The sequence below is a fragment of the Marmota monax genome, unplaced genomic scaffold, assembly GCF_021218885.2.
Source record: "Marmota monax isolate L192 unplaced genomic scaffold, Marmota_monax_Labrador192_F-V1.1 WCK01_AAM20220418_F8-fsc00119, whole genome shotgun sequence".
Taxonomy (NCBI): domain Eukaryota; kingdom Metazoa; phylum Chordata; class Mammalia; order Rodentia; family Sciuridae; genus Marmota; species Marmota monax.
Window position 1 is genome coordinate 4,038,284 of NW_026694771.1, and position 25,936 is coordinate 4,064,219.

General features: G+C 33.7%; 1 protein-coding gene across 5 annotated transcripts in view; it reads right to left on the bottom strand.

The window, feature by feature from the left end:
* Positions 1 to 25,936, bottom strand: part of Gramd1c (GRAM domain containing 1C) — an 88,660-nt gene that overhangs the window by 29,865 nt on the left and 32,859 nt on the right. For 4 of the 5 annotated variants that reach the window (XM_046425193.2, XM_046425194.2, XM_046425196.2 and 1 more), the window contains exons 4-7: positions 23,208 to 23,311; positions 22,518 to 22,613; positions 16,806 to 16,886; positions 2,020 to 2,138 (exon numbers count right to left, since the gene is read on the bottom strand). In XM_046425193.2, coding sequence (XP_046281149.1) covers positions 2,020 to 2,138; positions 16,806 to 16,886; positions 22,518 to 22,613; positions 23,208 to 23,311 — 400 coding nt within the window. Of the gene's footprint in view, positions 1 to 2,019; positions 2,139 to 5,235; positions 5,572 to 16,805; positions 16,887 to 22,517; positions 22,614 to 23,207; positions 23,312 to 25,936 lie in introns of those variants that run through there. The other variant, XM_046425197.1, reaches the window with a different exon arrangement.

The following is a 25,936-nucleotide window of genomic DNA, read 5'->3' on the forward strand; positions in this document are numbered from 1 at the left end:
AGCTGATCCTAAAAGTCTGAAGCCCCCTGCTTTTGCAAAGACTAGAAACTTTTCAAGATGGCAGGGATTTTGAAGGTCATCTAGTTTAGTGGCCTCGTTTCATAGATGAGTAAACTGAGGATCAGAAAGGTTAAAAGATTTGCATGAGGTTGCTCAGCTACTTGATGGCCCAGATTAGAATCCAGATTGTGTTTACCACAGTCTGAGTCTCTTTGCATTAAATCAGTTGCTTTTCTACCCAGCTTCAGTACCTGAGAGAAACTTGTAAACTTTACAAGGAAAGTAGTATAATGGAAATTTTTAACTTTACAGAAAACTAATAAAATATGCATGTTCTACCTGGTAAAAAAGACTATAAAATATTGATGCTAAACTGAAGCAATATAAATAGGATCAGCATCAGTAGAAGACTAGAAAGATGACTAAAAATTTTATACACAATTTAAAATATTCAAAATATTTCCATTTTAAGATAAGCTATAACATATTATAACATATAATTCATACAACAAAAAATTATCCTTCATTTAAAGAGTAAAATTCAGTTGTTTATAGAGTTGTACAAACATCACCACTACCTCATTTTAGAACATTTTAATCACCCCAAAAAGAAAACCTGTACCCATAAGCTGTCATTCCCATTCTTTCTTCCTCTTAGATCTAGCAACTACAAACATACATTTTCTAGGTATTAATGAATTCTGAACTCCATTTCATATACATGGTATTATACAATATATGGTCTTTTGTTACTGGCTTCTCCAAGTTAACATAATGTTTGCTATAGAATTTTAAAGTATTACCCTGTTTGTTTTTATTGCTATGGCCCAATCTTGCCATTAGATAAAATGCACTTTTACTCGAATGGTTAATAAAAAATGTCCACTCATTGCCAGGCATGGTGGTGCACATCTACAATCCCAGCTCCTCTGGAGGCTAAGGTAGGAGGATCACAAGTTTAAAGGCTAATCTGGAGAAGTTGGTAAGACCCTGCCTCAAAATGTAGCTCAGTGCCTCTAGGTTTAATCCCCAGTACTGCAAAAGACAAAACACAATAACAACAAAAATGTTCACTCTTCTAAATGAATCCGAATCTGTTAAAAATATATTTCTCTACTCATAATTTCTTTATCACATTATTTGTTCCTCCTTCATGGCTCTTATCTTGTCATTATTTGCATCCCCATAGTATTATAAACTTCTTTTATTAATGTACTCAATATTTACGGAGTGCCAGCCACATGCCACACACAAATGCTAGGATATTCTTGAGTAAGTCATAGTATCATTGTATTCCTCAAGACATGTGCCATTTAATTTACTTTATTTTCATCTATAAATTCAGAGATTTCACCAGGTAATTCTCCAGACCCTTAGTAAAAAGATTAATTAAAACTAAGCTGTGAGGGGCTGGTGTTGTAGCTCAGTGGTAGAGCACTTGCCTAGCATGTGTGAGGCGCTAGGTTCATTTCTCAGCACCACATAAAAATAAATAAATAAAACAAAGGTACTAAATTGTCCATCTACAACTAATATATAGATAGATATATAGATATGTATATATATACAGATAGATATATAGATACTTCCAGCTGCCAGCAGATATGTATATATGTGTGTGTATGTGTGTGTGTGTGTGTATATAAAATGAGAATTTCATATTTTTTAAAAAATAAGCTATAAAAACGGGAAAGGGGGATCATAAACTGAAATCAATTTCTATGCATATATAAGTTTGTAGGAATGAACCCAACTACTATGTACAGCTATAAAGCTCCAATAATAAAAATTAACCAAGCTTTAAGCAAATTCTAGGTGACAGTTTATAGTTTACATTTCTTCATATGTCTCGAATTTGGCAAACTATTCTCCATGCCTATCTTTTACCCCATTCTACCTCAAAGAACAAGGCAAACTGTACCCAAGGGTGAATTAATAGAGATTCAGAATTAGTAGAATCTAAAATAAGTCCACCTTAAAGGCTAATAAACCTTGACATTTCAAAACATTTTGCTGTACCTTGGCTGCACATTATCTTCAATCGACAGTGACAAGTTTTCCATCTCTTCAGCATTTAAACCTAGCTCAGTGCCATAGTTCTGCTGGAGAAGTTGCCAGAATTCTTGTCTGGTCAGACTCTAAAACGACAGAAACATAATGAGTTTTAGATAATATAAAAGATAATATAACACAGTGATTTAAAACATGAATATTAAAGTTAAAATGACCTGTGGAACAGCTACCAAAAGTGTGGCCTTGGTAGCTTTCTGATTTTTATAAACCTTCATTTTCTCTATAAAAATGACTTAAAGCCCATCTGACAGAGTTGATATGAGATTTGTACAAAATTGTGATTTTATATTTTGTTTTTATTTTTCAAGACAGAGTCTCACTACATTGTCTAGGCTGATCTCAAACTCTTGGGTTCAAGTGATTCTCCTGTTTCAACCCCCCCAAAAGCTGGTACTATAAGCACACATCATCACACCTGGAAAATGATGATTCTTTAAGTATGTAATAAAATAACTACTGTAGGTGGGAAGAAAAAAAGTTTAAAATTTTGTCTTTATAAAATAATTTGTAGTTTCTGGATCTGAAATCCAACAGCCTACCACGACCACTGTTATCACCATTCAGCATCCTAAATGCCAACTTGGAATACATCCTTTTAATCCATAATGTATCTGAATATTTTAGCTGCATTTAGAACCTGATATACCAATGCACTTTAAATTATATTTTCCTAAAATTCAAAATGCAAGAGGCTGGACTTCAGAATTTCCTTTACTTTTAATAAAGTCTAGTTTGTTCTCTTTTACCAGTGCTAAAAATCATCAAATACTCCAGGCACAGTGGAGCACACTTGTAATCCTAGCAGCTCAGAAGGATAAGGCAGGAGGATTTCTAGTTCAAAGCTAGCCTCAGCAAAAAGCAAGGCACTAAGCAACTCAGTGAGACCCTGTCTCTAAATATAATACAAAATAGGGCTGGGATGTGGCTCAGTAGCTAAGTGCCCCTAATTTCAATCCCTGGTACCCCCCAAAAAAACCCAAAACCACCAAATACAGCACATTTATGCAAAAGAATGATATTATGATAAAACAGGAAGCATTATAGTTAATTACATGATTAAGCAAGGTAGAGGGAGGCAGCTTAACACTTGAAGATATTGTCAATAAGATTCTTCATCTCTTTCAGTCATTCAACAGGTATTTATTGAGTACCCTCCAAATGTATACCACTCTACTAGATGCTAAGGGGTATAAAAATGATGTAGAAGTTCTTGACCCTCAAATAATTTCTATTATAACTGAAGAGCCATTGGACACTTTAAGTTAAATGTGACAATATATGATTTTTTTTTTAATTTATTTATTTTTAGTTCTCGGCGGACACAACATCTTTGTTGGTATGTGGTGCTGAGTATCGAACCGGGGCCGCACGCATGCCAGGCGAGCGCGCTACCGCTTGAGCCACATCCCCAGCCCAACAATATATGATTATGTACTAAAGTGCTGGTAGAATCAAGATGACATAAAAGTCTAAAAGAAAAATTACTACTATGGATTAGGGAGATCTGCTATGTTTTCACACTGGTTTTCAGCTGAACTGAAAAAAAAAAAAACATGAATGAGAGCAGGGGAGAAATGAGAAAAGTAGAGGAGAGAGAAACCAACATAAAAGTACAGACTAAATGCATGAACATAAGTAATATTTGTTTCACGGTCAGTAATAGTTTGTCAGCCCGATTGGAGTAAAAATTTAAAGTTGGGTAACAGTAAAGATAAATATAGATTTAACAGGGCTAAAATGTATATAGATGCCTGGAATTCTTCTGCAATGTTTCCTATAACAAATATATTTCCTTTTTTTCTCTTTTTTTTTCTTTTCTCTCTCTAGTAGCTGTGGTATCTCTGTTTGATATTTATACTAGATGACCTTCATTACATTTTGTAGAACCTCAAAGAGATTAAGAACAAAATTTCTGCACTTTTTTCCCCCAATTTTTATAATTGGTGTATTATAGTTGTACATACGGGATTTGCTGTTACATATTCATACATGCACACAATATACAATATAACAATATAATTTGCCTAATATTACTCAGATTTCTGCACCCTTGACTGCTAATTCCCTGTCTGCCATGTCAGATCACTAGGATACCACAAGAATACCTGATTAAAATTCAGGTGTTATTATCAGTACTTCAACATGTTGAAAATATCCGAGTATTTACCTATAATAAAGCTACTCAAGCTAAGTAAATGGGCAACACTCTTTGCTTTGAGCTATTGTGTTAACCTAGAGTGGATATCTCATTGGAAATAATGTATGTCTAACAAATAACAATCTTCTAATATTTACTATTCAATATAACCACTTTTTGGTGGACAGAGTCTTTTAAGACATAGGATCCAGAGAAGAAAAATTAACAAAATAAAATAAAAAGGATCACTGGTGGTAGAGAAAGATGATGAACAACTGTCTTTGATCCTAAAAAAACCCAGCATACATTTCCTACTTCCACTCCCAAAGAGTCATTTGCTTTTCATAGTGACAGCTTTACTACTAATTAACTCATTCTTTCAAAGACTATCTTCAAAATATTTTAGTGTCACGTAAGGATAGTTAGCTTTATAAAGAGAAGCAAACAATATTTCAATATACTTGTGTAAGATTAACCTCTCAAACTTTTCAAAAACAAATAGATATTTCCAAAGAAAGACTAAAATAAACAAATCAACAAATACTCAAGACAGCTTCCTAACAGTGAAAGAAATGAAACTTATAAGTAAAATACTAATAACAAAAATGTAATTTTATTTGACTACAGAAATACATGTTTTAAAATTTTTAACAAATAATACTAGGAAGTTAATCACAGGATAATTTCAATATGCTTTTTGACCTATTAATTGAACACACGCATGTGCGCACGCATATGCATATATATATATATATATATAAATATATATATATATATATATATATATATGTTAATGGGAAACAAAACTCATTGAATTCACCATGCTATAGATTTGGTAATTTGTTAAACATCACTTTTCTACAAAGCTGTCCAATTGTCATAAAAACACAGTATGTTCAGCAATTCTGAACAGTCAAACATGTTCAGCCTGAATTAATAATTCTTTCAATAATCAGCAGTAGAGTCAATCTGCTTGAGTAATCTTAAAAACAACCTAAATTTTAAACAAAATTTAGACCACCTACCTGCAAACAAAGTAGAATCTTTCCAGTTCAGCCTACAGAGTAGTTTAACAAAATAAAGATGAACCAAGCAGTAATCAGATAAAGCTCAAAAACCAGCAGATCAATTTCTGGCCCAGAAAGCTTTGTATTCCCAGTATGCTGCAAACTCTTATCTGAAGCAGAGTGCCAAATATTTAATGACAACTACACAAAATCACTGCTTCAGTTTCCTAATTTTGTTATGAGATGTTTTTCCGTGTAAAAGAAAAGTTCTAGTGTAGTTTAAAGCACATTATTTGTTGCTTCCTGGTTTGCAGTTCTAGCACTCTTTCCAAGGCTACAGGTCAGAATGCACAATTGAAGTTATACCTCACTCTACAGGTTCCTAAGCCACTCCTACTAGAAGAGAAGAAGTAAACAGGGTTTTATTAAAGGGACAGTTCCTAATTTCTTCAGTTCTATACATGGTGTAGAGACAAGATGCAAATGAAAATATCTTGCTCATGCTCAATTGCTCTAAAAAAAAAAAAAAAAAAAACCTACTGCAATATTTTCAAATTTCATTTGAAAATTTAACTGTTAAAAGATTAAATTTTCTTCTCCATGATAGTACTTTTAACTCAATTCCAGAAATATGATAATTACTTCTTCATATACCACTTCTTCAATACTGACATAGCATTCCCATCTGACTCCTCTATGACTACTATCGATTGTATCTCTTGAGTATTATAAATGGAATTTCAGGAAATAGCAGGAAGAGCCAGCTATTCAGGTGGAGCAATTCCAGTGAGTACTTGGCACATCTTTCATCATTGAAAAGTTATGATAACATCTTGATTTAGTTCTTTCCTTTGAAAATATTTCTGACTTTAATCCATTCAGAATAATTTCCTGGACTATAATAAACACTACAGTCTTGTCTGCCAATTCCAATTTATTCCAAAGATGAAGAGTTTTCTTCTAAATTTCATTTTTTAAAGTTAAACATCCTAATTTCTACCAATTTATTGACAGAAGGTCAAATGCTACTTGATGAACTACAACGCTTGACCTTTCTGGGGTTGCTAAAATCTAATCATTTTTACAAGGGCAGAATGAGAGAGCAAAATGACATGGAGAAGACCACTCAAATGAAGAAAGCACACTATGGGGGCTAGCTTCCACATATAAAATTAAGAGGTTTTAGCCCACGAGGCAAGTTCTCATTGGCTGAAACTATAGATGAATATATTTACTCTCCACCTATGAGAATAAAATGTATTGTAATATTTATCTACTTCTTTTGCTAACTATAAAAATCCTCATAGCAAAGCAAACCACTGGTATATAGAGCAGAGTTTTAATTCAGGAGATTTAAGAAGGAAAACAGAACCTAAAATTGAGCCCCAAGAAAGAACAACATACAAAGGATAAGTAGAGAATGAGTGGCCAACAAAAAAAGACTGAGGGAAATATCAGAGAGGGAAGAGGAAAGTCCAGAAAGAATGGTATCATGGAAGTGAAGGATAGAAGGTGTTTCAAAATGGAGGGAGTATACAAAGTTGTCAATGTTGAAAGGCAGCACATGTGGCAAATGCAAGCCTCCAGAGGAATGAAGCAGGCTGGCAGGCCAAGCAACATGACTAGCATATGAGTGCTGGGGGAAGGGAAAGAAAGACTCCTAGGGAAAGGAGGAAAGGCCAGTTCTTGAAAAACCTTGTATGCCATGCTTTAAACTATGGACTTTACATTGTGAAAAATCACCTAGTAGTTTCTGTGAAAAAGTAATTGTGCTTTCAAAAGAAAACTTTAAAAACTACCATTACTTGGCAACAACCTCAAAGGCAGATTAGAATGTTGTAAAAGAGATAATTAGGAGACTAAGTGATGCTGCAAGCTAGAAATGATGAGAACCTTGGTGATTAACTAGACATGTTGACAAAGAAGAGGTAAGAAACAAGGATATTCTTGGGTTTCTGGCTCAAATGACCCAGCTACAGTTGGTATGGTTCACTGACCAAGGAGAGTAGGTGGAGTGCTGCCAAACAAAAGGTAAAAAAGTGGGAACAATATAGAAATACAAATACTTCTGTCCTGCCAGGCTACTATGTAGCAAATGTGACTAAAATAGTTAGCAACTTCACAATTATCTTTTTCAAGGTAGGTTTGAATGTTGCATTTATTAGATTTGTAGCACTACTAGAAAACTTCTAAAATTCTAAGTAACTCCAAAAAGAGTGATCACTAGACAGCGGATTAAGGTAGAACAAGGGGATTTGATCAAGTTGAGCTGTCTAGAGGAGAACGCTACATGATACTTTTCTAAAAGGTCTTAGAAGGTGACATAAAGCTCTGTAAACTAACTAATATTTGGAGAACAGCCTTATTACTGCCCGTGCCCTAGACTGGGGCTCAGAGAAGCTGAGCTAAATAGGTCACACTTACAAACTACATTATAGTGATTAAGTTGGAAATATACTAAGACATAAAAGGGTTATATTGCTTGCTAGGGATAAGAAATCTCATTCTACCATGCAGGGCACCTGAATACCTTGGAAGTCAGATTAGTAATCATAAAATTGCATGGTAAGCATGGAATCTGAGCTTTAGGGAACAACTCACTGTGACCTGTGGAGCCTAATGTCCTATCTCTGCACTCTTTCTCTGCTGATCAGAGTCTGCCTCTGTTACCCTACTTTTCTGTCCTGAGTCTTAAGTTCTTGGCCGAATTCTGACCAAGCCTCCTTCACACTCACATACTCTTTCGCTATATATTCACTAGTACATTTAGTGAATTGTTTCAAACCTTCCCTCACCCAGCACCCCAAAAGTGAAGCTGGAATGACATGTTTCAGAATTTGGAGTGGGTGGATCTGTATGTATTTTAAAAAGCTCCCCATCACCTCACCTGTAATCTAACAATACATGCTATGTCCCTCTGCCCTTTAAGAATAAGCTGAAAGTCATGCTTTCTTTTTAAGCCTTAAAATTTTAAATGAGTGTAGATTTCTGCTCTATTAGGCTCTAGATTTAAATACTCTCAGAAGTTACTCTTAAATTTCTGGGAAACCTAGCTTCCTTGTAACCTCCCATGTACTGGCAAGAGACGACTATGCTCTAAGAGAAAAACTGTGCCACAACAGTAAATTTGGAGTCTGTATGCATTCTATTATTATTAATCCTGAATCCAATAAAACAATAATATAATTGAAATATGAAAGGATTAAGAGCTTTAACTAAAGAAAAGCAAAAGTTTTAAACTTTAACCCTTACTGCTACTAATAATCTTTTATATCTATACCCTATTATTTTAAATTCAAGTGTATACAGAATAGATTTTATTTTATACTGTACTGTACATTGTTTCAAGATCATTTTTTCACCCTATGTTTATAGGAGGCTAAAGAAATTAAGTTAAATACACATTGGATTTTGGGTAAACTCTGAATTATTCTGAAACCAAATTTCTGAGTTTTCTCTCCATTCTTTGGTTTTTCATTTAACAAATCTTCTTAATTAAGAGTACTGATTATTTTGACCTGAAATCATTAAAATTCCATAAATTGTGTCATTCAAAAAGTATTTATTGGACATATGCTACATGTAATATATAACTTATTATCTAAACTGGGAATACTTTTGAGAGTCAAGGGACACAGTTAATATTTACTTTGACAGAGGCTTAGACCCAGACAGTTTCTGACTGTACTGAGTAGACTGAAACATATGCCAAATCTGAGCTCTGTCACTGGACATACAGCAGTAAACAAGACAGACATTGTCCTTATTCTCAGGTGTTTATAGTCAAATAAGGAGAAGAAAAACAGAACAAAGATCAAGGAAAATGAATGGAACTGAAGATAGTAACATTAAGTGAAAAAAGTCATACAAGTTTGCATATTTTCTCTCATATGTGGAATCTAGTGGGTGAGGAGGATGCCATGATAGTAATAGGGAGAACTTTAGAGAGGAGGAAGAGTTTGGGGGATGGGAAGGGAAAGAAATGGGGGTTGGATATAATCGAAGTATGTTATTTGCAGGTATGAATACATCACAATGAAATGCATTATTCTGTATAATTAAAATGAACTAATAAAAATAGAATAAAGAATCATAACTATGTTATAAAAGAGAAGTGCAAAATATAAAGAAAGATGAATAATAGAATGACATCAGATTTATTAAGGAGTTTCAAATAGGGCAAGAGGTGAGAATAAATGGGTTACAAGTTCTAGAAAGAAAGAAATATTTGAAGATCTAATGCAAAAAAATGAAGAACATGAAAAAAAAAGATGATGATAATGAGATGTGGTTGCAGTTATGGACTATGTTAGATTATGTAGCCTCTATATAAAGTTTTTAGATTTTAATTCCAGGTGCAATAGGTATTAAATAGGAAGTTGAAATAGGTCTTAGCATTTTTTTAAAAAACACAACTTTGGCTGAAGTATTGTTCAGGGTTTGACCAACTGTTTCTATAAAGAACCATATAGTAACTATTTTAGGCTTTGTGGGACATATGGTTTCTGTTGCAAATATTGAACTCTTTTGTTGTAGTGAAAACATAAAAATATGAGCATGGCTGTGTTTCAATAAAACTTTATTTTTAAACACCAAAATTTTAATTTTATATAATTGCCACTATCATGAAATGTTATTTTAAATTTTTTATTTTAAAATTTTTAATTTAAAAATGTAAAACTCATTTCTTGTGGGAAGACCATTAAAAACAGGAGACAGGACTATTTGATTCTGGAGCAGGGACTAGTTGAAATTAAGCAAAACGGAGCTGAGGAATGTGGTGGGAAAGATCCTAAAACTTATCTTGAACCATGGTTGAAACATCGCCATGTTCAAGTCTTTGGATAATTTGGTTATTTTTAATGTTGAACATGCCTCTCTATTCCAAGAGGGCACTATACTCTCATTTTCATAAGGAATTCTGTTTCTGTTCTTTAATATGACAACAAACAATGCTTAAGCATCTATTTATATTTTAAATACTAAATAAAACTGTCCTAAAAAGAAATTTTAAGCACTGTAGAATTCACCCCCCCAAAAAAAAAAAAAAAGATCTAGAAAAACAAAGGGAAAACTAACTATTTTGTATTTTCCTAGTGAATTTGAAGAACAACGCTAAATAACAGATAGAAAACATCAATTGTTTATATTAAAAGTCTGCCCTCACTCCAATCTGGCTGCTTGCAGAACCAGCTGGGAGAAATGAGTCTGGCTGGGAATTTGGAAGAGTGGAAGCAAGGGCAGAAGAGATTGAGTTTGGAGACTGAACCCAAGACCAGGAAACATGGGGGCCACAGGTGACATAGAGGACTAAGAATTGGCTCCTCTAACACACAAGTGGAACTCAGGCGAGGTCCCTGGGGTACAGTCTTTCTGTATAGACCAGCAATCACTGGGCCCTGGAGGTGCACTGATTTAAAATATCCAGACCGATTGGCATTCAGGGAAGAGCCTGGAGCCCACCTAAGCCTAAACAGGAATTCTGCCTATGGGATTACCTCTCCCATTCCACCAATCCAGAGGAATCAATAAACTAAATTAAAAATTCAATTGAAAGCATCACCAACAGACTAGATCACTTGGAAGACAGTTTTAGGCAATGAAGACAAAATATATAATCTTGAAAACAAAGTTGACCATGGAGAAAAGATGGTAAGAGACCATGAACAGAACTTCCAAGAAATATGGGATAACCTGAAAAGACAAAATTTAAGATTTACTGGGATAGATGAAGGCTCAAAGATACAAACAAAAGGAAATGCACAATCTTCTCAATGAAATAATATCAGAAAATTTCCCAAACATAAAGAATGAAATGGAAAATCAAATATGGGAGGGTTACAGGACCCCAGATATACAAAATTCCAAAAAACCCACACCAAGATATATTATTATGAAAATGCCTAATATACAGAATAAGAGAATTTTAAAGGCTGCCAGAAAAATGACAGGTAACATTTAGAAGGAAACCAATCTGAATCTCAGATGAGCTCTCAACCCAGACCCTCAAACCTAGGTGGTTCTGGAATAATGTATACCAAGCTGTGGAGGGGGAAAGATGGATGCCAGTGAAGAATACTATACCGAGAAAAATTAAGCTTCAGGATGGATGATGAAATAAAAACCTTCCAGATAAAAGTTAAAAGAACTCATAACTAGAAAGCCTGCACTACAAAACATACTCAATAAGATATTTCATGAAGAAGAAATAAAAAATAAAAGTGAAAACAAGCAAAGGGAATAACTATACTAAAATAACAGTGAATCAATGGAGAAACTAATTCAAATTAAAAAAAGAAGTAAATCAAAATGACAGGGAATAAAAATCATATCTCAATAAGAACACTAAGTGTAAATGGCTTAAACTCATCAATCGAAAGACTGATTGGCAGACTGGATTAAAAAAAAAAAAACAACCAACAATATGCTATCTCCAAGAGACTCAACTCATAGGCAAAGACATTTGACAGACTGAAGGTAAAAGGATGGGAAAAAATATATTATTCACATGGATCTCATAAACAGGCAGGGGTTTCTAGTCTCGGTTCAGATAAAATGGACTTCAAGCAAACATTAATCAGAATGGACAATAATGCTAAGGGATCATACATCAACAAGACATAATAATTGTAAATATTTATGCCCCAAACAATGGAGCATAATGTATGAGGTTTTTATAGAATTTTATAGCTATGCTCCTGTATAATCTATGGATTTTTTTCTTTGTTTTTTTCTTGGATAGGCAGAATTAATATTGTCAAAATGGCTATCCTACCAAAAGCACTATTCAGATTTAATGTAATTCCTATTAAGTTTCCAATGATGTTCTTCATAGAAATAGAAAAAGCAGTCATGAAATTCATTTGGAAAAATAAAAGGCCCAGAATAGCCAAAGCAATCCTTAAAAAAAAAAGTGAAGCAGAGGCATCACAATACCAGACTTAAATAATACAACAGAGCTATAGTAACAGAACTAGCATGGTATTGGCACCAAAATAGACATGAAGGCCAGTGATACAGAATAGAAGACATAGAAACAAACCCACATAAATACAGTTATCTCATACTAGAGAGAGGCTCCAAAAACATGCACTGGAGAAAAGATAGCCTATTTAACAAATGGCACAGGGAAAACTGGAAATCCATATGTAGCAGAATGAAATTAGAACTCTATCTCTCACCCTGCACAAAACTCAACTCTAGGTGGATCAAGGACTTAGGCATTAGACCAGAGAACCTATGCCTAGGAAAAAATAAAGTAGGCCCAAATCTCCATCATGTAGGCTTAGGAACAGAATTCCACAATAAGACTCCTAAAGCACAAGAAATAAAATCGAAAATCAATAAATGGGATGGATTCAAACTAAAAATCTTCTCAGCAAAGGAAACAATAAAGAACATGAAGAGAGAGCCTAAAGAATGGGAGAAAATCTTTGCCACCTATACTTCAGATACAGCATTAATCTCCAGGATATATAAAGAAATTTTTAAAAATTACCTCCAAAAAATAAATAACTAAAACAACAAATGAGCTAAGGAACTAAACAGGCTCTTCACAGAAGAAGATAATAAGCAATCTATAAATATATGAAAAAATGTTCAACATCACTAACACAGAAATGCAAATTAAAATTACACTGAGATTTCATCTCACCTCAATCAGAATGCAATTATCAAGAATACAAGCAACAATAAGTGTTGGCGAGGATGTGGGGGAAAAGGTACACTCATACATTGCTGGTGGGACTGCAAATTGGTACAACCACTCTGGAAACTAGTACGGAAATCACTCAGGAAACTTGGAACGGAACCACCATTTGACCCAATTAACCCACTTCTCAGCATATACCCAAAAGACTTAAAATCAACATATTAAGGCTGGGGTTGTAGCTCAGTGGTAGAGTGCATGCCTCACGTGCGTGAGGCACTGGGTTCAATCTTCAGCACCACATAAAAATAAAAATATCGTGTCCATCTACAGCTAAAAAAAATATTTTTTAAGAAATCAGCATATCACAGTGATGAGGCCACATCAATATTCATAGCAGCTCAATTCAGTTAAGCTATGGAACCAACCTAGATGCCCTTCAATAGAGGAATGGATAAAGAAAATGTGGTACATGTACACAATGAAATATTACTCAGCCTTAAAGAAGAATGAAATTATGGCATTTGCCAGTAAATGGATGGAACTGAAGGCTATTAGGCTACGTAAAATAAGCCAAACCCAAAAAACCAAAGGCCAAATGTTCTCAATGCAGATGATGACTCACAATAGGCGGTTGGGGGAGAGTAGAGGTTGACCACATTGGATGGGGAAATGGGAGAAAGGGAGTGTGGATGGGAATGGGATAGAGAGTGGAATGAATCAGACATAAACTGCTTATTTTCATATATGAATACTTGACCAGTGCAACTCCACATCATGTACAATAAGAATGATGTTACACTCTATGTATGTATCCTATGTCAAAATATATTCTACTGTCATATATAACTAAAAAGAATAAATTTTAAAAATGGCAATTTGAAACAAACGAGTCTGTCCTCTAGCCCCACAAATCTCAGATAACTCAATATGCTGTATAGACAATCAGAGCCAAGCTCAAATGTTGTCAACTAAGCTGAAATGCTATAAATTACATCATAAATGAGTATGCTGGCAGTTCTAACACATATCTACTAAACTCCAACTTATGTTATGCTAAGTTATGAATGAAAAAGATGGTTCTTTAAAAAGCATTCTTTTTCAAAGGCAATAGTATGGCTCCAGCTTTTTCTGAAGCTCTTTTGTGGGACTTAATAAATAAGAAACAAGCACATACAATCATGTTTGGTTTTCATAATACTTAATCAAATAATCTTTCAATAATCTTTCTTCTAGATTAATTTGCTTTGTTTTTACAGCCTTCTCACACACAAAAAAAAAGTAAACAGAAGTAAAAAATATTTATTTTTACTCTCAGATTTCCTAATTACAGGTAAACATAAGTAAAATATTCTGAACTTATATTCTCTAAATAGATTCCAAATATTATAACCCAAATAAAATGTATTATTCAATTTATGTATAAGGTTTTTATAGAATTTTATAGCTATACTCTTGCATAATCTATGGATTTTTTTCTTGTGTTTTTTTGTTTGTTTGTTTGTTTTCAGAAGTGTTACACAAGATCAAGAAATCTAACCAATGTGACTATTTCACTTCAAAAAACTAGAAGGTAGGCCAGGCACAGTGGCACAGGCCTTTAGTCCCAGAGACCTGGGAGGCTGAGGCAGGAGGATCACACATTCAAAGGCAGCTTCAGCAACTTAGCAAGGCTCTAGGTAACTTAGTGAGACCCTGTCTCAAAATAAAAAATAAAAAGGGCGGGGGATGTAGCTCAGTAGTTAAGTGCCCCTAGGTTTATTCCCCAGAACCAAAAAAAAAAAACAAACCAAAAAAACTAGAAGGCAAATGGGGCTTGTGAAACCCTGGACAATATCAACAATATACACAGTACTGGCACCTAATACAGCATAAATGGGAGTTGCTATTATTGTTGTAGATATTGTATATTTAAAAAAATAGCATTGTTCTTCAACGATCACTAGGAAAATACAAAAAATAAATAAAAAGAAGGTAGTTTTCTGTTTGTTTTTTTAGTTCTTTTTCTGGGTGAATTCTACCATGCTTAAAATTTCCTGTTAGGCCAATTTTATATAGTATTTAATATATAACAGATACTGTTGTCTACTACAGAGCAAAAACAACTGCCATTCTCCTTTTTAAAATGAGAGTATAATTTCCACTTGAAATAGAGCTGCATGTTTTGTACCTTAAGGTGTTGCTCAAGCCAGGAGCATGAGCATGTGGTTCAGTGTAGGCAGAAAGCTAAAATACCAAAGAAGGACTCATGAGTCCCTCCTCCCTGCCTTCGCCTTCCTCTGACTTTCAGGCCTCTTTTTCAGACATCACCCTCACTCCAGCAAAGCTAAAGCATCCCCAGTGGGGTGCTACTTGGAACAACCTGTCTTCAGAGACTGAGTTCCAAAAGCCATTCAATCCTAAGAGCCCTGAAGTTCTCTTACAATGTGCTCACTTCAGTTATTAGCTAGGGATGGGGGAGGAGAGAAGTTGAAGTTCCCACCTGTGTGTTTATGTTCCTGTTGCAAAAAGGAACCTGGTAACTGAACTTGACCCTTACACATGGGATGCAAGTGCCCCCAACCCAGGAGCCTGACTTAATTACTTTTGTGTTTTGTTTTAATTTAACTCAACAATGTATTTTCTACTTTCCCTATTTCTTCTTTTATCCAGTGGTTATTTAGGACTCTTCTATTTAATCTCCACTTTCTAGCAAACTTGCCCAAATTGATTTCAAATTTCATTCCATTATGGTTACAGAACACATTTTATATTATTTTAATCCTTTTAAATGTACTGAGGTTCATTATTACCTAGCATGTGGTCTTCTCTAGAGAATGTCATGTGCCCTTATGAAAGATACGTGTTCCTGTTGTTGTGAGGAGTATTCCATAGATGTCTTTTGGTTCAAGTTAGTTTATGGTGTTGTTCAAACGTTTTATTTCCTTGTTGACCTTCTGTCTAGTTGTTCTGTCACTGAAAATGGAGTACTGAATTTTCCAACTATTACTGCTGAATTGTTTATTTCTTCATTCAATTCTGTCAGGTTTTGCTTTATATATTTTAGGACTGTGTTAAAAAGTACACACATTCATGATTGTTATGAATTCCAAATGAACTGATCCTTTTATCATTATAAAATATTGTTTTTTTGCCTCTAAAAATTTTGGTATTCCTCTATTTTGTCTGATATTACTATAGTCACCTCTGGTTAGGGTTTGCATGAAATATCATTTAATTCCCTTTACTTTCAATATATTTTTGTCTTTAAATCTAATCTGCCTCTTACATCCAGCATATAGTTGGATCATATGCTTTTTTATTCTGCCAATCTCTAACTTTCAAGTGTTTAATCCACTTAGGTTTATTGATCTGTGTAATGTCTACATTTTGCTAATTGGTTTTTATGTCATAACTTTTATGTCCACTTATTCTGCCATTACTGCTTTTTTTGTTGTTGTTGTTCCAGAGATTGAACTTGGGGACACTCAACCACTGAGTCACATCCCCAGCCCTATTTTGTATTTTATTTAAAGACAGGGTCTCACTGAGTTGCTAAGCACCTCACTGTTGCTGAGGATGGATCTGAACTTGCGATCATCCTGTCTCAGCCTCCCAAGCTGCTGGGATTACAGGCGTGAGCCACCATGCCCGGCTCCCTTACTACCATTTTGTGTGTTAAAAATATATTTTATAGTAGTTCATTTTAATATCATTTATTTATTATCTTTTAATATTTTTAATTTCTTTTTTTTCCTAGGGGTGGTGGTTACCCTGGGGATAACAATTAACATCTTAATTTGTAATTATGGATCTTGTTTTGCTTCAAGTTTTTTGGAATTTGAATAGTGTAGTCAAAGTTAGGTTCAGAAAAATAAAAGAGCTCTTCATAAATTTTATTTATGTACCCAGTAGAAGATTCTTATTAAAACAAACACCTGCCTCTGGGATGAACACTTACCTTATCTAATAAAACGTTCTGCCACAACCTAAATATACTGAGGTAACTTCTGTCCCTGGCACCAAAAGATGTAAAGAAAAACTGCAAAGGAAAAATAATAGAACAATTTTAGTAACAGAAAAGAAGGAAAAAGCATCTGCCATAGAGGTCTGCTGGGGATTTCAATGGTCAAAGCAAACTAATAGGTTGCAATTGCCTACTTTATATACTCTTTTTTATTTGACTTTTTATTACAATAGGAGAAAAGCAGGTATCTGTTGTATGAACACAGTGTCTTTATAAATAGTGTCTCACAACAAATAGTATCTTACAGCAAACACAATTTTGTCAGTATTAGTAGGGAAAGGGACTTTAAATGTCATAAGCAGGTATTTATGTTCATCAAAGTTTATTAGAAAATCAACTTAATTTTTAAAATTACAAATTTTATTTTATTCTGAACTTACAAAGATAAATAAATTGAATTGACTGACATTTGAGCAAAATATACAAAAAAAAGAACAAAAAATACAAGTGGATTAAAGAGATGGACTTATTTTAAGGATCTTAATTTTAAATTATATTATCTTTTGTAATCTTTGAAAAACTCCAGAAATACTTTCTACTAATTATAGATATAAAACACCCATGTTAACTCTGAACTTTTTTTTGTTACAAAAGAAAAGTAGTATGTTTCAATTTATCATTCTGTTTTCAGTTCATATTTTTCTTTGCATTTAACTGATTTTTGCAAAGTCATATTGTAAAATAGGCTTTAACAGGAAAATGTGACAAGAGAGCCTATTTTAAATACAGACTCTCAGTGTGACATCTCTTCCAATCTCCTTCTTAGTGACCTTTCATGACTAAGGTATTATCTTCAGGAATGAGATATCTTGGTTCTATGCTGGAGTTATTAAATAAAATGTCAAAAAATATTTAGGGTATTGACACTTTACATAGACAGATTTTTAAAGTGCACAGATTTTAATCAATGTTCTGATTCCTAAAATTGAAATTTTGGTAAATATTCTTCATAGAGCAAAACATTTTATAAATAGGATTTTTCCAGGAACTCTTTCAAATAATTTTATAACCATAATATATAATGTAATGGTCACTACTTATTACTGTCCACTATTCTCATTTCTTAAGCCAAATTGTTTTGCCTAATTAAGATAACCTTAAAATTCTGTGTTCAGAAACATAGATAAGAAAAATCTTGTCTATCTCATTTTCACCAGTATGCTATGTTTGCTAACCTCCACTTCTAGAACTAAATACTCCACTCTTGAACACAATCACCACATTTCCAATTCCTTAAAACTCCCAGTTTTCTGGATAACTTGACATATTACTACCTTCCTTTATTTCTTGCTACATATCCAACTTCGAAAATTATTAACAAGGTAGAGTGCAGTGACACTCACCTATAATCCCTGCAACTCCAGAGGCTGAGGTAGGAGGATTTTAAGAATAGCCTCAGCAATCTGTATACAGGGTAAAAATGGGAGTTCATAATCCTCTTGAATCAAATGTATGAAATAAGATATGTCAAGAGCTTTGTAATGTTTTGAACAACTAATAATAAAAAAATAATAATAATAAAAATAAATAAGCTATTTTAATAACTACCAAAAAAAAAAAAAAGAATAGCCTCAGCAACTTAGCAAGACCATTCCACTATACAAGAAATAAAAAGGGGAGATAGCTTAGTAGTAGAGCATTTGCCTAGCATGTGGCAAGGTCTTCAGTTCAATCCCCAGGACTGAAAAAAACAATGACAACAACAACAAACAAACTATTAATAAGCGTTGGTTCAAGAATAAGCCTACTAATTCAGGAAGAGTTTGAATTAAGCTGCTGTTCTGGTTCTATCACTTATTAGTTCTCTGACTTTGGGGCATTTCTGCCTTCTTTTCTCATCTATAAAAAGAGAATAACTGAATAATTATAATAGCAGATTTTTATGAAAATTAAATGAGAAAACATGTGAAATGTTTAAAATAACATCTACAACCAAGTGTTCAGTAAATGCTAGGTGTTATTATCATTATCAAAATTAATATGTTTCCCCCTGAAATTTCACTATGTATGTAAGAAACAGTAACTCATGAGCTTAAGAAGGCATGGTAAGACTGTTCACTGCAGCACTGTTATAAGAGTAAAATATTAAAACTGAATTAATGATCAACGGAACCACAAGACATCCAAAGAAATACTATATAACACTTCAAAAATCAGAGATCGATCTTTCTATATGCGTCCATCTGCAATTCCAAGAGATAATTTTGTTGGATTTTATTGTGGTGATGGTAGTCATTAATTTTGTAGTACTGGGGATTGATGGAGCCTTGTGCATGCTAGGCAAGTGCTTTACCACTGAACTACATTCCCAGGCCACCCCCCTCCCCAGAACCCTTTTTTTAAATACAGGGTCTCACTAAATTGCCCAGCTTGGGATTCTCCTATCTCAGCCTCCACAGTCCACAGAATTATAGGCATTCACTATTATACCCAATTTGGTGCTAATTTCTTTTAAAAAGAGAGCTCAGCCACGTACCTTGGTACCTACTTATAATTCCAGGGACTCAGGAAGCTCTGACAAGGGGATTGCAAATTCAAGACCAGCCTCAGCAATTTAGCAAGACCCTAAGCAATTTAGTGAGATCCTGTTTCAAAATAAAAGATTTTTAAAAAAGGGCTGGGAATGTGGCTTAGTGATAAAGCACCTCTGGGCCCCTGGGTTAAATCTCCAGTACTCCTACCACCACCACCCCCAAAAAAGAGCAAGAGAGCTGAAGAACAATATGAATAAGATAGTATTTACTTTAGAAAAGCAAAATTATATATACATATATATATATATATATACATATATGCATACACATATGTATGCACATATATATGCAAACACAAAGGCAGACTGAAAATACAAATCAAATTATAATAGCATTTGCCTCTGGAAGGACAATGGAATTGAGGCTTTACTGGCATGGAAGGAAAATGTTAGTTAAGAATCATTTGATGATTTTGTTAAATAATGAAAATGTATGCATGTATTAATTATAAAGGTAAGAATATTAAACTATTCCGTTACTAAATAGGTTATCACTAAAGGTGTTGGTAGAACAGAGAAAAGAAGGCCCTACACTAGCAGTGAGGATGGGGGCAGAAAAACTCAAAGTAGTGTTTAGATCAGAATGAGGAGGTTGTTCACACAGAAACATTGTCCCAACACAGTGTCAGAGCCCAAGTGGGTAAAAAGACCTCTGACAGAGAAATGTGGATACATGGAAAGGACATGTGGCATCCATCCAAGCAAGGTGAGGAGATCATAGGTCAGGCATATGAGAATATTTGAGTGGGATGGGCAGTGGCCCAACTCTGTCAGAACCTTTCATGAGGTGAAAGGACATCCATGTTGGGGGTGACAGTGGAGATGGAGATTGGTTCCAAACAGGCTAACTGATCAAATAATGGATAATGGGAGCCTGGTTTCTCATTGTCAGGGAAGGAGGGGTTACAAACATGGAAATGGAGAAAACAAGAATGAACTCTGTGGTGTTCAATTGGAATGGGAAGTATTGATATGTGTTCATGGATGGATAGATGGATAGATGAATGAATGGCTGCATGGAAGGAGGGATAGATAGATATATAAGTGGGCATATGTATGTGTGTGCATTTTGAATGTGGGTGTATGATTATGTTGGTGTATGATTACATAAAATAAATAAACAATAAAGCATTATACACATAATATACACTCTTTTTCTGTCCACAGAGAATTCAGAAATAGTGATACCCCAATACAATGAATATGCTAGCTTCTAAATATTGGTCTTCTCCTAAAGAAATCAAAACTCCTTGAAGAAATGATAGATTCTAGCACTGGAACAGCCAAAGTCTGAAACATCTTGTGTCAAAAAGCAAAGAAATGCTCAAACAATACTGAAAATAATTAAAAGAACATAAACACCAGGTTGAAAGAGTTTCAAATGCCCAAACTTGGGAAATCTGAACATCAAAATAAGTAACTGTAGTGATTATAAGCATTGAATAAAATAAAAACTGTGAGTTCATAATGATATAAGTAAATGATAAAAATAAACAAATAAATAAATTTAAGTTTGGCAAGAATGGTATGTTTATATAGTTTCAAAGCATCTTGCTTCAAAATATTTGTATAGGAAAATAGATTAACTTTAAAACAAAGACTGGCAGACACAATTAAATAATCAATATAAATATCACCAGTAATGGCACAAACTAAAATTATGTGCCATCTGATAGGATCCAAAAGGAACAAAAGAGCATCATTTCTAGGGATTTCTTCCAAAATTGCATAACCCAAATTTAATCATAAGGAAACATCAAACAGATTCTGAAATATCTTACAAAATAATTGACCTGTAATCTTTAAAAGTGTCAGGAACATAAAGGTAAAGCAAAGGCAAAAAGGACTCCTCCAGGAAACTGAGGAACACAGAACTGAGTCTATGAGATTACTGGAATAACTGTGGAAACTGAAAGCAGTCCAAAGATTAAACAATGATAAATCAATATTACTTTCTTGATTTTGATGGTTATATTGTGGTTATGTAATATGAGGGCAACGAGGCATCTGGGTTGACAGACAGTTTACTCTCAAAATAGCTCAGTGGGGAAAGGTCTTTGTATTGTATTTGGAAATACTCTGTAGGAATGAGAATGTTCAAAAACAAATATAAGGGGTTGGGAATATAGTTCAGTGTCAGAGAACTTGCCTACCATGTGTGAGGCCCTGGATTTGATGCCTGACACCACAAAAATAAATAAACAATAAAACTCAAAGTGCATTTGAAAGAAACTTTATAAGATTAAAAACTATAATTACAGAGCTGGGACTGTAGCTCAGTGGTAGAGCACTTGCTTTGCACCTGTGAGGTACTAGGTTCAAACTTCAGCACCACATAAAAATAAATATATTGTGTCCATCCACAACTAAAAAAAAAAATTTAAGTATAATTACAAAGACTTAATATCATGATCCTGTTTCTCTCTCCCCATGTTCTTTCTTTCCTTCACTTACTTCTTCCCTTCCTTCCTTCTTTCCTTCTCTCTGACTCCCCTTCATACCCTACCATACTTTCCTTCTGTACCTTCCTTCTTTCTTCTTCTTCCTCAGCATTATGTTTCTAATATCAGACACATAGCCCTGAACAATTTTTTTCAGATGGGTACAGAAAGATTACTCATATATCCCCACCAAGAAATGATAGACATTGCAGGTGAATAATAAAATGATGGCTATTAATTGCCATTGTTAAGAAAAGACTATAATGATTATGTGTTCTTACTTGTATGCTGCCCAAATCTCTGCTCACAAGAGTATTTGTTTTTATTAGTTGCTATTATGCAGGTATTACTGACTAAACAATAATGAAATTATTACGGTATTTAGAAATAATAAGAACATTTTGCCAACACTCACCCTGCCTACCTCTTAACAATGAGAAAATGAAAAATATGGGTGAAAGTTCTCATAAACTATGAAGTACAAAAAAGTCAGTCATTTAAAGTTAATCACCAATAATTATTAAAGTATACATAAACCTAGTATTAAATACAGTGTATTTCTACAAGATATTCCTAACTTCAACAGCTGCCTATATTCTCAATACTGATGATCAGTATGATGCAAATTTTCTTCACACTATGGAACATGGCAAAGGTAGAAAAGTTTTTCACCTTTTCACCATCTGTAATGATCTGGATAGCATTTGGGATCAGTCGAGCAGTTTTCTCCTTGGTCATAAAGGTTATATTCTTCAAAGCAATAGAAATCTAAACATACAAAAGAATTGAAAAATCAAAAAGTATATTTTTTAGAAGTATATACAATACAAAATGCCAAGGATTATAATATAATTCTAATCCAGAATATTTAGTAGAAAATTCTGAAGGGATTAATAAACACATGCTTATATCCTTTAGGAAAAACAAGGTAAGCACTCAGACATTCTTCCCTTCAGTATTCTCCTCCACCAACTCCCACATCTTACAGTAGGATACAGTGTGAAAATACGCATGGGTGTTCATGTTCCACGTTAACACACCAACACACAAGCAAAACTCAGACAGTCTTTCACATAAGATTTGGTTTTGTCAGCCAACAGATATATATCCAAGCTTTTGCAATCTGAAATTTTTCTGTAACCATATCTAATAAGTATAAATGGAACTCAAGGCATTAAGTTAGAAAAATATGTTATATTTTATACAACATGTAAATTTACTCATATCTAAGTAAAGATGCACAAACATACATATGAATTTACTTTGGAATTGTCTAGAATACATTGATTTTAAGGGGACAGTATATATTTCTATTTATGCAATTATTTGTACTAACTAATCAAATTCAAAAATATGTCTTACTGTAGTTTCCCATCTGAAGATGTTGCTATAGAAACACAGCCAGTTTTCTGAAAGGTATAGTCGTCCCTGAAGCAAAATGTCCCTTTGAAGAGCACAAGCATAATCTATATACACAAAAATAAGGAACATCTTATTCACAAAAATGTGGCAGCTGAATAAACCCAATACTATTTCAACAAATAAAAAGTCATCACAATTTGTTCATTAGTTCACTCTTCATATACTTGGCTGTGCACTAAGATTACCAGAAGTGGATCTTACCCTCATGAATCAGTCTAGAAGGATGGCAGATAATAAACAAATAAATACAAAAGTAAGTATGATAATGACCAAACACAGATAAAGCTATGAACATATACATGTAATAAGAGCTATGAAGGTAAGTGGGTGGGATGTGGAGATAGGATATCAGGAATGATTCCCCTAAAAAAGCAGTCTATAAACTAAAGTCTAAAGATCAATGAAGTCTGACCAGGATCATAAAGGAATAACACATTTAAAAGCCCTATGGTGTAAAAATTCAGGGAAAAACAGAGGAGTAGGAAAATGAAAAGGAGGAATGAAGGAAAAGGGGAAGATAAATGAAATGAACTTAACAAAATCACATTATATTCCATATATAGATACCAAAGGGAATTTTACTTTTATGTATATGTAGAAGAAAGGAAATGTAATAGCATACAGGAGGGAAAATAGGGGGAAGGAAGAGGAGAGGAAAGTGGGGGGATGGGGCTTGCAAACAAATTCCTTGCATGTATTATTTTGTCAAAATGAAACCAATAACTGTGTATAATAACGATGCTTTAATAAAAAAATAGTTTTTAAAAAAGCCCTATGGTAGAAAAAAACATGGTACATTTTAGGATCTAGAAAAAGATAGCTCTCTAGGCTGGAGAAGCTAAATAAGTACATCTTGTAAGGTCTCACAGTAGAATGGACTCTGAGAAGCTACTGATGAGTTTTTGTTTTTTTAATGCCTTTGTTTTTATTTAATTATTTTGATGTGGTGCTGAGGACTAAACCCAGTGCCTCACATGTGCTAGGCAAGCACTCTACCACTGAGCTACAACTACAGCCCCCTACTTAGGAGTTTTAAGTGGAAAGGACATGATCAGATGTATATTATTAAACAGTGCTTTAATCACATTGCAAAAATTGATTTCAATATGCCAGCTGGAAGTCCAGGGGACAGATGATGGTGGTTCGGACCAGAAGAAAACAATATTAAGGGAAAGAGTTAAATTCATAAATAATTAGGAAGTAGCACTGATGAGGAATTGGTGATTGGTTATAATGTTAAAAGAGAAGGCAAAGATGACTCAGAAATTTGTATAAATTTTTTAAGTCAATTTCAAAGTTGATCCCCTTGATCTCAGCACTAAAATCCAGCAAAATCAAGTCTTCAATTTAAAAAACACAAAAGAAACTTTGTTAATACCATGTGTCTAAGATGAAGTCTGACTCTGTGGCAAATACAAACAGGAGTATAAATGTGAGACATAAAGAGTTGCTATGAGGTGTTTTAATTAGGCAGTAAATTTTTAAATTCCATAATGTAATTAGCAATTTTAGAAAAAGGTTTCACAAACCTCAAAATATTTATACTTAGTCATGTTAAATTTCTAAGCAAACACTAAAAATTGAGCAAAGTAGCCAGTCTTTCACAATGCTTTCTTCAGTAAAACAAACCTGAGATACCACCAAACAAAAATTCCTAGTAAATAATTAAGCAGATTAAGTTACTCATTTACTAGTATACATCTTCAAAACAGATATTAGACTAAAGGTTACCTTGAGGTATCATGAAATTTTTATATAAACCACTAAAATATTTCATTACTTTAATGCTCCTCATATTTCATATTAGAAATACCTGGCAGACTTATTAGAACACAGATTGCTAGGTCCCTCCCTTAGAATTTCTGATTAAATAGGTCTGGAGAAAGGTCAAGAGTCTGTGTGTCCAACAGGATCTCAGGTGATGCCAGCATGGCTAGTCTGTACACCACAGCACATTATTTTAAATTAATCATACTAAAAGTTATAGGGGAAAAAAGCTACAGAAACCATTACCTGGGCATACTTTTTATCAGTGGGTTTTTAAAATGACTTCCCTAAAATGTGTATGTTCTATCATAATGAATGTATATCTCAATAAAATTGAATTTTAAAAAAATGACAAAGGCAATATATCCTATGCAAGAAATAAAACATTTTATTTTAAAAGTAAAGAGGTTTTACTCTTCTTCTTTTCTCCTAATTTACCAACTGATAAATGAGTATGCACCACAATAATAATCAGTGTTTCAAAAAGCAATATTCTACCTGACTTAAGTCATATTAACAATCTAATTTACCTAGAATGAAATGAGAAAATAACATTTAAAACAAATTATTTTATGGATTTTTTACAACTTTAAAATTGGTTATCTTAGAAAGAGTAAAATTGAAGAAGTTAACCAAGAAACTTAAGTCAATATGTGACAAGCATTAACATCAATCAATTACTAGCTATTACATGATCAATTGCAGCAAACTGAATAGCTCCAACTCTAAAGATTTACTTTAGCAACTACAACAAAATGAAGGATATAGAATAAAGTGCTATGGTAATAGATAAAGAGTGTGTCGGTACCATATACGTATACATTAAACTTGCACAATAAATAGTAAGCACATACTTAATTAGATAAGATATACTATTTTGTTTTATTGATGGAGTTAGGCCT